Source organism: Syngnathus scovelli, chromosome 7, assembly GCF_024217435.2.
Source record: "Syngnathus scovelli strain Florida chromosome 7, RoL_Ssco_1.2, whole genome shotgun sequence".
In the NCBI taxonomy this organism is placed as follows: domain Eukaryota; kingdom Metazoa; phylum Chordata; class Actinopteri; order Syngnathiformes; family Syngnathidae; genus Syngnathus; species Syngnathus scovelli.
Window position 1 is genome coordinate 2,731,329 of NC_090853.1, and position 12,911 is coordinate 2,744,239.

The window sequence follows — 12,911 nt, forward strand, 5'->3', positions numbered from 1 at the left end:
AAAGATATGGCAAATTACCACGCTCCAAGCAAAGAGAGCGCTTTTATTTTGAAAGCTCTGAGCGGAAGCGCCAATATGAATTCCGCGACTTGACTCGTGTACTTGGAAGCAGGAGCGAGTTTTTGGAGCGGGCACTGTGAAATGTGGCAGCATGATGCTGCCTGGATAATCAGCGGACAGCAGCACGGGCGGACACGACAAGCGGGGTAAGACGAGCACTTTATAACTAGTATTTGACTATTTACTACAGATTTAGCATTTTAAATAAAATGACCTGCTTTGGTTTTGGGGAAGGGCTTCAAGTTTCCCTGAAGCTTATATTTGCTGGAAACAACTGCAAACGGAGTTATTTCCTTCTTTTTTTTTTATTTATTTATGAGGCGCTTGCTGTGATTTGCTAGTGAGCACCTGATGCGCTCCGAAGGTTGCGGACATCCATCGGAAGGTGACACGATCAATAAATAAAAAGCATCTTTTATTTTCGCGTCGTGCACCTCACACACACAAATACGCACGCGCGCACACACACACGCGCATTGTCCATGCAGAGCGGCACACCGTTTTCACGCGTTCATCCATCTTAATAGTTTGATAACTTATTGATCGGGCGGCTTAATTGTCTGGGGTGCCTCTAATTACGAACGTGCGCTGCCTTAATGGACTAATCAGCTTTTGTCTACCTGTTGAGGGGCGTCTGAGTGCGCGCGCCCGCGTGCGTGCGTGCGAAGCTTGATAAATGACCGGCGTCACCTCTCTCAGTATGCAGACGTTATTACAGCGACGATCTCGCTTGCAGACTAATCAACCCGGCAACAAGCAAACTGTTGCCGTGCGCGCGCGCCTCTCATCGACCTGTTGTCTGCTCTTTGAGACTTAACAACAACCTCCCCCAAAAAAGAAAAAGACAAAACTCAAGTGAAATTTTCTGACTGATCCGAGACTGCCTTCGCATCATAAATCAGTCTACTGTCTCTATCCTGAGAGACAATCATCAAACCGACAATCAATAGAGCCGTGGCCGAGCCAAAGATCTCAACAGAATTATCAGTGAGGGAATTTCAAGCACAAATGGCTCGACAAATAAAACATGACAGGAAATGTAAATCGAGAGCGACACTGTATCTTAGAATAAGGTGGAATCTGACTATTTTTCCTTGCTTGGGATCAAAGTCATCTGAGGCCTGATTATCTCATGTCTCTGGAAGAGACTACTGGCTAATTAGCCTAAGCTAATCAAAAATGACACCTCCAGAAATTGCGGAACAACCGGTTGATTGATTGTGTACCGTTGCCAACTGTAGTACAGTCACCAGGTGAGCTAACAGCTTAGCTTCTTCAATTATCAACTACTTTTTCTTCTCTGTATTGTCATTCCATCTGGATTCCCTTGCCTGCCTCTTAAGGTCAGTCTTGGTACTGCGACAGACAACTGCCATAAAACCCGCGGCTATCAGCAAAGATCATTTTTGTGCGAGTTACTGCGCTGGTCGTCGAGTACACAATCTACGATAAGAAGAGTCAACAAACACAACGATGTTTGAACTTAATGGGTATGTCTATACTGATACTAATGCCACTCTCTTGTCCACTCAAAGATTACAGACCCCCAGCTGAAGAAGGGCTAACGCCTGATGCGAGGCCGCAGCCAAAGTCCGAGCGGGTTCTGACAAAACATGGGCGTGCTCCAGCTTCACAACCCGGCTCACCCCGACACGTTGCTGCAGCGGGCCAACCAGATGCGCCTGGCCGGCACCCTGTGCGACGTCATCATCACGGTTGACGGCCACGAGTTCCCGGCGCACCGCACCGTGTTGGCCTGCACCAGCAAGATGTTCGAAATACTGTTCCACCGCAGCAGCCTGCGCTACGCTCTGGACTTCCTGTCGCCCAAGACCTTCCAGCAGATCCTGGAGTACGCATACACGGCCTCGTTGCAGGCCACGGCCGAGGACCTGGACGACCTGCTGTACGCCGCGGAGATCCTAGAGATCGAGTTTCTGGAGGAGCAGTGCCTGAAGGTGCTGGAGACCATCCAGGCCGAGGAAAGCGAGGACACGCTGGTGCGGAACCACGTCGGCGGAGACCACGGCGACCACGGTCGGGTCAGACACTGGCGGCATCTCATGTCCAAGAAGCATTCCATCCCGGACGGAGCACCGCGTACTACTGCTCTGCACCAACTGACCTTGTACCACATGACAGAGAAGAGCCCACCGGGGTCAGACCCAAATGCCCCTCCAGAACTAAGTCCCAAGCTGGACATGAACATTTCCCAGCAGCTGCAGCAAAGCAGCGCAGAGGCTCCGACCCTGGAACCCATCGAGGGTATCAAATCGGAGAACATGCAGGTGGACGAAGCCGACTGCTGCGAGGGCCGCTCGTCCGAAAGCTGCGCGTCGGATCCGAGCCGAGACGATGGCCCGGGGACACCGCTGAGAAGCAGTGTGATCACCAGTACCCGAGAACTGCACGCCAGTCCCGAGGAGGGCGTAGTGGGAAGCTCTCTGGACTGTTTCCCCGGGTTAGCCGAGAAGCATCTGGCATCCATTTACGCCATGGCCCCAGACCACGCCGGGGAGGCCATGACCCAGGTGTCCGTGTCTCTAGCCCCATCCCTGGGCATGCCGCTGGACCCACGGGCCTACGGCGGCCTGTTGCACCAGGGCCTTCTACACCGGGAGCTCCTGAGCAGGCTGGGCCAATTTGCGGCAGGAATGAGGCACGAGGGGTCCGTTCTTGGGCCACAGTGTTGCGGCGAATGCGGGCTGCAGTTACACAGCCGGCAGGCCATGGAGCAGCACAGGTAACACCAACACGCGCTACAAACACAATTCAGCCAAGACCAAAGACTATCAAATTGTACTAATATCGTAAATTCAACGACGCTAAACAATTCCGCAGCACTTCAATTCCCAGATGTGTTTGACAGTCGTAATGACGGACGCCATCAAGTGTGGCCCTATTTCGACCGCTGCTGTATTGACAAGCTTGTCAGCTCCCATATCTTTGCGGACGGGCCAATCTGCAAGTTCCTCATACCCGGCCGCTGACATTTGAGCCTCATGCCACTCCGGCATCCCGTAGGATGTTTAGTGATGTGCCGTCTTACTCACGGACACGGACGAGCGCATGTCTGCGGGCCGCCGAGCTGAGATGCCGCGGCGGTTCTGCTGGAGGACGGTGAAGTTGCGCTAGGTCCGTAACCAGGTCACTGAGCATGCACCTGGTTCGCCGATTGACATTTGGGAGTGCTTTGCTGACAGAATTTCTCCGGGAGCGCTTTCAGATGGCGAACTACACAATTTAGAATTCTCTTAGCGGGTTGCTCCTTGTGGGATGACGGATTATACACAGTTTACCAATTAAGCATGATAACATTTTAGATGATTTGCTGTGCCATTTTCAATTTGAATTATTGCTACAACTCTATTAGGGCATTGGAGACTTTTTTTTCTTCACTTGTGTATTCTGCATATTATATTTTTGCAGTTTTTATATGATGTTTGACTATTTATATAATTTATATATTTTTGAATTTTTATAAGATGTATATAGTTTCAGAATATTACTTTTTTATATTTTGACATTTTTAAATATTTATATATTTTTGCATTTTTTTTATAAGATTTATATAATTTTTGAATATTTTTAAAGGGCCCCAAGACAATAGACTGTAGGTTTAGTGGGAAGGAAACTTCTAATCAAGCAGAAAAAGTTTGGCTTTAAATAAACTTGACATTTTGACACTTTCATTTTAATTCAAATTAATTTCGGGTATTAGAACAGTGAGGCGTGCGGGGGGTAAAAAGGGGAAATTTGTAGACAAAAAAAACAAACAAAAAAGACAAACAAACAATAATCATTAACCGAGACCTCATTGTCCTTGCCTTTAACTGCTGGGGATTTCAAATAACAGCTTTTTGAATACCATAGCGCATCATTTAATCCTTGGACTGTAGAGCAGAGTTTTCCCAGTAGTAAAATTAATCGGTTCTAAAAATGTGTTTGTTTTTTTTTGGTTTGGTGTATTTTTGCCCACAGTTTTACAATGGCCTCCTTTAGAAGCCGGGGTGATGTGAGGATGAGAGTACAGATGCCTCACATACTCAGATGTGTGTGATATGATATGATGGCTTTTGCTGGCGGCAGGGCTACAGCCGCTTGTTTTATTTATTTATTTTTTTTCTCCCCTTTTCATCGGAGCTGCATAAAGAAATGTGTGCGTGAATATGTTTGTGTGTGTGCGCGGCCCGTGTCTTGCAGAGCTAGCGGGTAAAGGCACGCGTACGTCTGCACTCTGAAATTAGCCAGATATCCCATTGTCTGTGTTCTCGCTGCATTCACGCGTTTTGTGATTCACAAACTCCGAAGGGCCTCTCACACTAATGATGCTGCATTCAGACGGGCCCCGTCTCTTGCCGGAATTTTAAAAAAAAAGAAGATATGGCTCTTCTTGTTAGGAAGCACAATGGCATATGGGGAGAGGATGGGGGGGGGGGGGGGGGGGGCTAAACAAAACACTTGTGCTAATGCGTCGCTTTTGTATGTCTTGACTATTTTTTTCTCTTACGCAGGAGGCTGCATGATGACGAGAAGGGCCACGGCTGCGAGTTCTGCGGCAAACAATTCCAGGACAGCATGCGGCTACGCATGCACATGTTGTGTCACACAGGTACAGAAAAAGTTTGTCCCTCAATCGATTTATTTATTGTTTGCTTTGTGTCGCCAACACAAACATTGGTTTAAAGCATTTTGCTAGCTTAATGCTAACACGAAATGCAAACCACCATAGACAGGCTAATAAAATTAGCATCTATTTTTCAAAATCAACTAAAACAAAGAATTTTCAGAAACTAACGAAAAACAATCACTCTAGAAACAAAGTTCAGACTAAAACAAGAGTCAACATGAAATCCAAAGTAACAATCATGACAAATCCGATTATAATCCGACACGGCCTTTTCAGCTCCACCTGTTCCTCCCGCCTTTACCTCTCAACCGAGCGCCCCCTCCCCTCCCAACCAGAGTCCGCGTTTTAGGGCCTCTTGCCAGCTCTGCCCCCCCTTTTTTTTTCGGAGTGATGACATCATCAGCTCGCTGCCGGCAGGCCTGGGTGTTCTGCCAGTGTTCCGAAGCGTGTGATGGCTCGCTCGCAGATGTGTGTCCAGGAACACACTGTACCCAAACGCAGACTTAATCAGACCTGACTGCTCTCCCAGCTACTTTATCCAAAATAGAGAGCGAGGAGCAGAAGGGAGGGATTGGGGATGAAGGGTGGGAGGAGGAGGGGGTAGCATATAATCAGGGCCTAAAAATGCATCTAAAATACAAAGCTCAGCTGTGTTTGGGCGCATGTTGACATCCTGCTGACAACTGAAAGAGGGCTCTTTCAACTTTGCCTGACTCGTCCCTTTTTGTTGTCAAATCCACCAAACGCACACATGACACGCTTTATGTGCAGCACCTTTAACCTGAGAGATCCCCCCCCCCCCCCTCCCCCCCACGTAACGCGACATAAAAACCAAACAAAAAGGATGCGGATCTCATTTCTGTGTCGCCGCGTATTTGGGTAGAGCAGCCTCAGATCGCGCCGGTTGCTAAGGAGCGAGCGCTCCGCCGCTCTAATGGGCTGATTTGGTATGCAGCTCGACGCCGGCTCTTATTTTGGTATGCCAGACAAAGTGTTTTGATGGAGGACGATTGCAGCCGCGTCTGGAGACGGTTTGATGGTTTATGGATGAGAGCACACTCCGTGCCTTTGACTGCACAAGACAATGCACTATGTCCCCCCCCCCCCCCTTCTTTCCGCTTTTCCCCCCTTTATCATCTGAATCGCACACGGTGCAACACAACGCAAGACAACACGGCGCGCTGGACGGCGTCACACGACATTAGGATCTACTGCTCGTGTGCAACACCCTTTGCTCGATGTAAACTATAAGAGATGAACAGATTGGTGCTTTTTTGGATGTTTTGTTTCGGCAAGGGTGGCACCATTTGTGTGTGTGTGTGTGCAGAGTTGAAAGAGGAGCACATTTAGGGCTGCTGCGTTCCGAGTTCCCAAAGCTTGTGGGTGTTTTAATGAGTCATTTTAACTTCATTTAAAGCCAGCTGAGCAGAAAATAGATCAGTGAATGAGCCCAGGGCCAGTATGGATCTGCAACCGATTTACATCTCAGTGAGAGCCAACCCACATCCAAACAGCTGTGTGTGTGTGTGTGTGTGTGTGTGTAAGGGAGGGAGGGGGGGGCAATACAGCAGAACCTCCAAAGTGGAACACAATGGGTTCCCTTGACTTCAAAGTTGTTCTAATTTATAAATACAGCAAGAGTTAAACTTGTGCCACTAAAGGATTACCACTCTTAACGTTTTTAAAATTGCCTATGCTCACATTCATTCTGTTTTCGTGCGAATAAAATTCAAGTCAAGTGTAAATACGGTTAAGCAAATTACAAAGCGGAACAGAGCTCGTGAAAATGTTCTCAAAATCCAGTTTACTTTTCATTCAAGATGGGCGGAAATCAGTATTGGGCTGTCGTGATTTCAAAGTATCGAGCATCGCAAAGGCTGCCGATACTAGACCGATACCTACATCACTTTTTCATCGTTCCTCTCAAATGACCATTAAAAGGCGTTTTTATAAGTATATGTATGTTTGTATTAATGCTCTGAGGTCTTTAAAATGACGTTTCATCTTTTTAATGAAACTTATTTACGTTTTTTAAAATTCTCTTTACTGAAGTACAGTCTTCACGTTCGAGCTGCGCAACGTTACAGTACAATCCAAGTGTATAAATTTGATGGAGAAAAACACTTCCTCATTTTTGATGACCACTTAGGCCTTCTTCATTACGGCACTTAACTGTTAAAAAATGATGAGATGCTTTTTCTCAAGTCTCACGGGATTTGCGGAAGCTACACGTAATTTCCCTCCGCTTGAATTTATATAAGTTGACGGTTCGACTCGGAGGTTCCGCCGTGCGTTGCTGTCGACGCGATTTGAGCGCTGAAACATTTCCGGCGAGGCCCACGCACCCTCGTCTGTCATCGCGACAGACGAGACGAGGGGTCTTGTGTAGGTGAACTGGCGAGTGTAGTCACGGTCCATGTGATGGGATTTGGGGTGTTGACGCTCAAGTGGGTTTTTTTTTTGTTTTTTTTCCCTCTACTGTTGGTTTTTCCGCCCGATAAAAGGGCCGTGCCGCAGGCGGTAAGCGTCTGCTGTAGAGAGAACACCCAGTCTTTCTGTGGACTCTCAGGCAGACAGTCTGCTCTCTGTTCAGAAGCTGATAACAGGGGCACAGTAAATACAAGTCTTCGCCTTGCCTCGTTCTGTCGGCGAGAAGGCCCGCTGCACCCCGTCTGCCGCTTTTGTTTGTCCAATTTGTGTTTTTCTGAAAGTGTACGGCGGGAGGGAAAAAAAAAAAAAAAGCCACTTGACTTTTCTTTATCCTTCCGAATGCCAGATGAAGATGTGACTCACTGTGCTAAATCACACACATGCTTTGTGTGTTGTTCATGTCGCTGTATTTTATTTTATTTTTTTTCAAAATCTTCCCGCAGCTCCCGCTGAGGCTCTGGTGTGCGATCAGTGCGGAGCTACCTTCTCCTCAGAGGAGGCTCTGGATGCCCACCGGCTAACACACACAGGTTCGTCACACACACACAGACACACACCCTCAAGACACGCGCTCGAGTTACTCCCATGACTTTGCGACTGAATTTTGCTCGTCATGCTGAACGGTTTCAACTGTTCCTGTCATGATGCTCCATAATTTATCGGGAAGGAGGCGGGAGGCCCTCTCACATGTCGGCCTCTAATATCTCTCGGTATCTAGATCCGCCGCGTGCTACTTGCACACAAACCACAGCTTCGTGAAATAACACTTGGCATTATAGTACTAAGCCCGCCCCCACCACACAGCACCATTTTTATCTTAAAATCAAAATTCAGAAATTGCTCGGAGGGGGCCGAGCAATTAAACTATGATGTCAAATGATGGGGTGGGAAATATCATTACGCGAGCCACAAATGGCCCCCAGGCTGCGGGTTTAAGACCCTAAACACACCGGCGCTGTCGATCGACTGTGATTGGTCACTTTCATGTTAACAAAATCTGCTGTGATGCAACGCTAGGAAGATGTAATTGTACCTACACACCCCAGAGGGGAAAAAAAAGACCAGGTTTACCATAGCGTGATGACCTCAACTGAACTTAGCGCTTGCTCGAATCAGGCTGACATAAATGCTACTCTGGTTTCGCTACAGCCTAAAGCTAAGTTTCTTTCTGATTTGAGGAAAGACTCAATTGTTTCCCCAAAAAGACTTCCTCCACCATAATTAAAAGTCACACTGAAGCAACATCATCTAAAATGAAAAGTCTCGGAGGGAAATCAACTCAATACAATAGAATGTCTTTCCGCTGTCTTGTTTGCCATTCTGTGTATTTTTCCAACCCGCCGAGACAAGGAGCTAGTCAATCCGTGTGACACGACTCACTATTAGCGCGCAAGCTAACCTGATACCCGTCAAAACATCATGTGAAGTATGCAGAGGCAGCTGAACGTTGTTTGTTTCCGCAACAGCGTGTCGTAACGGCAGCCTAGAAATAAAAGCTTCAATCATTTCGGTGGTCCGCTGGCTTGCTATGAGATCCAAAATAGACTCCTGGATCATCTACTTTGAAAGATTTAGCTTGTGTTAGCGCTAGCATCAACAGCAGTCAGAACTGGGTGCAATGCTTGAAATTAGGGATTGATTTTAAATTCAATTTGAAATTAATTGTTGCTTTTGTGCGGCCGGAAGCGTAGTTGCCGATTCCGTCTCAACTCGATTGTGATTGTGAAACCGCGTAACACGATTAGATAAGACCTATAACCACTCTGGCAGGTTTTTTTTTTTTGGTCCGTTATTGAGATTTAATCTGTTTCTGACATTTACGGACACAGTAAGAACATGCCCCGGGTCAGAATGTCCCATGAACTTTATTACAGTTTCGAAGAGGAATAAATCAATAAAAGGGTTACGTTGATTTATATTTATTTTGTTCCATTGCGCGGAGATAAGGTTCGAATTGATAAACGGGTGCTACGTGCAAACACAAAAATCATTTGCTGTGTAGAACATTAAAACAAACAGACACTAAATGTCGTCAAAAATACAAACAGACGATATTGGTTACCGCATTCAAACAAAGCGTACCGTCTCTACTTTTGTCCGAACACACATTTTCTTGCCACCGTCTGAGAAAGGCGATCACTCTTTTAGAAGTGTTGGCATGTAACCGTAACTCCAGGTGGCACATACACTATGAATACTTCATGCCAAGCAGGGCCGCCGATCATGCCCGTGAGTTTCTACCCTCGTCACCCTTCGACTTGTAAACATCCAGAGCTCGGTTTCAAGCCTGGCGCCGTATCAAGAGCAGAGTACAGCAGGGCATTACTCTCTCACTTTGTCACCATCTCACCTCGGTGAGACTCGTGACGCACGAGTCCATTTGTTTTTTTTTTGGGTTTTCTTCAAACTACAGGTAATCTAATCAGCGGTGTTCAGGTTGTGTACTAAGGGTAAGGAGGGGGGTTGCGTTGAGTCAACATGAAATGCCCGGTGTCCTTTTAAATTGCCAAATGAGTTTGGTCTCGGAAGGATAACGTTTTGTCAGCTGCTGTCTACCGCCTCATTGGGAATAATACAACTTGGGGAGTGGGAAGTGGGGGGGGAGTTTTTTCAGGTCTGTTTGGCGTTTTGATATGTCAGAGGTGAATGGCCGAGGGTTGAGCGAGGGGGGAAAGGGGGGGTGTACTGTGGGAAAGCAACACGGGCTACATGAGGACTTGCTATTGGTGCCGGTGCGCCGGGTGCCAGCACAGAGCCGGAGGAAAACAACATCATGTGCTGCTGTTTACTCCTCAACACAGCGCTGTCATAGTCTCCTGACCTACTTGTCAGAGCCTAAAATAAAAGAATGGATCCGTCTCCGAATCGCTCGCACAACAAAGGCGTTTGTTTTGTCGGAGCTGGCGGAAAACAAAAAAAACAAAAAAAGGGCTCTGGGACTCTTTGGATTTTTTTTTTCGGAGTCCGTAACATGCGTGTCGAAACGAAACGCCGTGCTTGAGAGCTGGCCATGTTGGTCGGCCATGTTGTCACCTTGCCTTCAAGGCTCGGGACGCGAGTGCCGCCTTTGCAGCTGCACTGTGACTTCCGCCGTGGTCCTTGTAATTAACCAGCACTAAAACCCAATTCAATATAATATTCGGAAGACCTTTTAGCTCGCCCCGGTGCGTCCGTCACAGCGCTACAGGTTCCCTTCAATAACTACTTGTGATTCATACACGCTGTCGAGGAGACTCCAGCCCCCCTGAAACGTATTTGCTCTGCGATGATACGCAAAGTGCCTAACGGCCGATTTCTATTTCTATGACGTGCAAATTATTTAGCTGGAGAACATAGCGTAAACATTCCTGGAACCGCGGCGGCGGTAGGAAAGCGGTGACCTGAGCGAACCGCTCCGCCAAATGGTTCTTACGGGAGCGGCGAAAGCTCTCCTTGCGTGAATTATTGAATCGGTTGTTCGTACGTCGGGTGGATTAGCAGTCGACTGATGAGAGCCCGCCCGGGGTTGTTTAAGGTTATGTGCGTGTGAACCTCCTCGGCTGTGTGCATGAGCACATACAGTAGAGCGGCTCCGACGCGCGGCGGGTCACACGAGGTGCGTAGCCTCAACTGAGCCGAGAGGCGCTGAACACAGCCCGGGGGCGGAGCCGCTCGCTGCTATGTGACGACACGAACTGGCGCGCATGATGTCATTTTTGTAAACCGTTGAGTTCATTTCCCCTCTGAAAGTGGAGTGGGAGGTGTTGAGATGAGTTGAGCGCAATTCAATAACTATTTTTCATTTAGATTCGAATCTGATAAATAGCTTTTATGTGAAACTGGCCTGTGGCGCAAAAAAAAAATATTGGCAGACATTATGCTTTGCTGAAAACATATTAATTCAGCCACATTATAAAAAAAATATTTGTTCAACCCCTAATTCACACTCAAAGCTTTAAGCAATTTAGAATCTTAAGTGACCTAAAAATATTTGTTTAATTAATTAGCTGATTAGGATTTGTCAGAGAAACAATCAATAATTTATGTCTCTGTATTAAATTAAATTAGCTGTTCAACGATGATCATTTTCCTCTTTGTAATCACGCCATCCAGCTGTGGTGGCATAAAAACAAAAAAAGATTCAAGAATTTTGGGAAGTGATCATCCTCCAGCGGTTGAACTAAAGCGTGAACAATCCTTTCACTCTTTTGTTACGTATATTTAAAAGCAAAAAAAAAAATAATCAAACCTCATGACTTCAAGGATGAAAGCCAGACAAAGAAATATATGAATACAATCTCTTGTTCAATTTGCAGTGGGGTCCATTCGCAGCCCCTCGGGTTGGGGAAAACTTTTGTTTGCGGTGTGAAAAGAGACAGGCCGTGCTTATTTGTGAATGAAGGGATTAGCTCCGACACTTCAGCCCAACACGGAGCCTATCTGGTTGCCCGGACACATGGTTTTGTCTTTTTTCGAGCCCGAACCGACGACTACCGATGCGCCAAGATGGCCTCTGTTTAGTCAAGCGAGGTGCACCTCGGCTGTGCCGAAATAGCGTCGTGGCCTCGGCCGTTGCTGAATTATTAACCTGCTTGCGCAGTGTAACTTTCCTCCCGCGTGCGAGTAAATCATTCCTACCATTCCTCAAGACACAATGGTCAGTCAGTCGGCCTTAAAGGGATACCGCGGGTTATGTGCTATTGACCCTATTGAGAGCCGAGGGTCAAGGGGTCATGCTGTGCCTCAAAAGCTAAATCCCAAGACCATTGTCTGGTTAAGGGTGAGAGCGCAGGGAGGGGGCAGGGGGGCAACCAACTTTATTATTCTGTGCAGAAACGAGATCCTCCTCTCATATTGGCCACTGGAATAACTCAAATTTATCATTTAACAGAGCGACAAAATGCAACCGCGAACGCACATGCCTGCCTGGGAAAGTCGACTTTAGTCGTTAACATTATTTTTATCCTCCGCGTAGAACAAATCGTCACCGGAATTTAAGAGCGACATCCTTGTGGCAGGATTTTATTTTGCCACGCAGATGGCACCATAAAAAAGTGTCTTGAGTTAAGCATGTGGTGGGATGATAATTAAAGTGGCTTTGAAGTATTTAAATATGAGAACCAGGCCGACCGGTTCTGGAACACATTGAAACAGAGAGCACGCCCCCTGCTGGATAAAGCAAATATTAAGAATGGGGATGTCAACCGATCAAACCTTCAAACGAAAGCAATGCAGATGGGTCCGAGCTTTGCGCGGAACCTCGGAATCCGATTAAACGGCGAAACTTAAAGGATTTTCTGTACGGGCGGCAAAATATAAAAGCCAGGGAGGTTACAAAGGGGGCATTGAGTCTGTTGTCTTTCAACTCAAATATTGTGATACGCGAGTGAGAAAAGGTCCCCGGTCATTAGGCGAGGGCATAAAGACAGTGGGTGAGGGTGGGGGGGAAGGGGGGAGGCGGAGCCTATGACTAATGGGCTCGGTCAATGAGGGCCTGAACCTCATTGTGTGCTCTTTGTGCAGCCGGCAGCCCCAAAGCCTCTAACAGGTGCGGCTCAATCCGGCGGATGGCCTCCCTGCAGGATTGTTAAGACCAGGGAATGTCTTTCATCCTGTCCTCTGGCTGTTAATGATTACGGATGATTGGCTCTCTCCTATTAGTTTGTTTTAACGTGGCGTTTCGAAGGCAGAAAAAGTGCACCCGCGATAAGTCATCCGTCTTCTTCACGACGACGTGTCTATTTGCGGCGGGTCCTCAAAACGACAAGATCGGGGAAAAACAATGCACGGGGAATTTATTTTTTATTTTTTT

General features: G+C 47.2%; 1 protein-coding gene across 1 annotated transcript in view; it reads left to right on the plus strand.

Moving 5' to 3' along the window:
* The first annotated feature begins 69 nt into the window (after positions 1–69).
* The window catches only part of LOC125972028 (zinc finger and BTB domain-containing protein 16-A), a 19,098-nt gene continuing 6,256 nt past the window's right edge, over positions 70–12,911 (plus strand). Inside the window, exons 1-4 of the mRNA XM_049725287.2 lie at positions 70–206; positions 1,596–2,803; positions 4,575–4,672; positions 7,564–7,650. Coding sequence (XP_049581244.1) covers positions 1,674–2,803; positions 4,575–4,672; positions 7,564–7,650 — 1,315 coding nt within the window. The 5' untranslated portion in view covers positions 70–206; positions 1,596–1,673. The remainder of the gene's footprint in view (positions 207–1,595; positions 2,804–4,574; positions 4,673–7,563; positions 7,651–12,911) is intronic.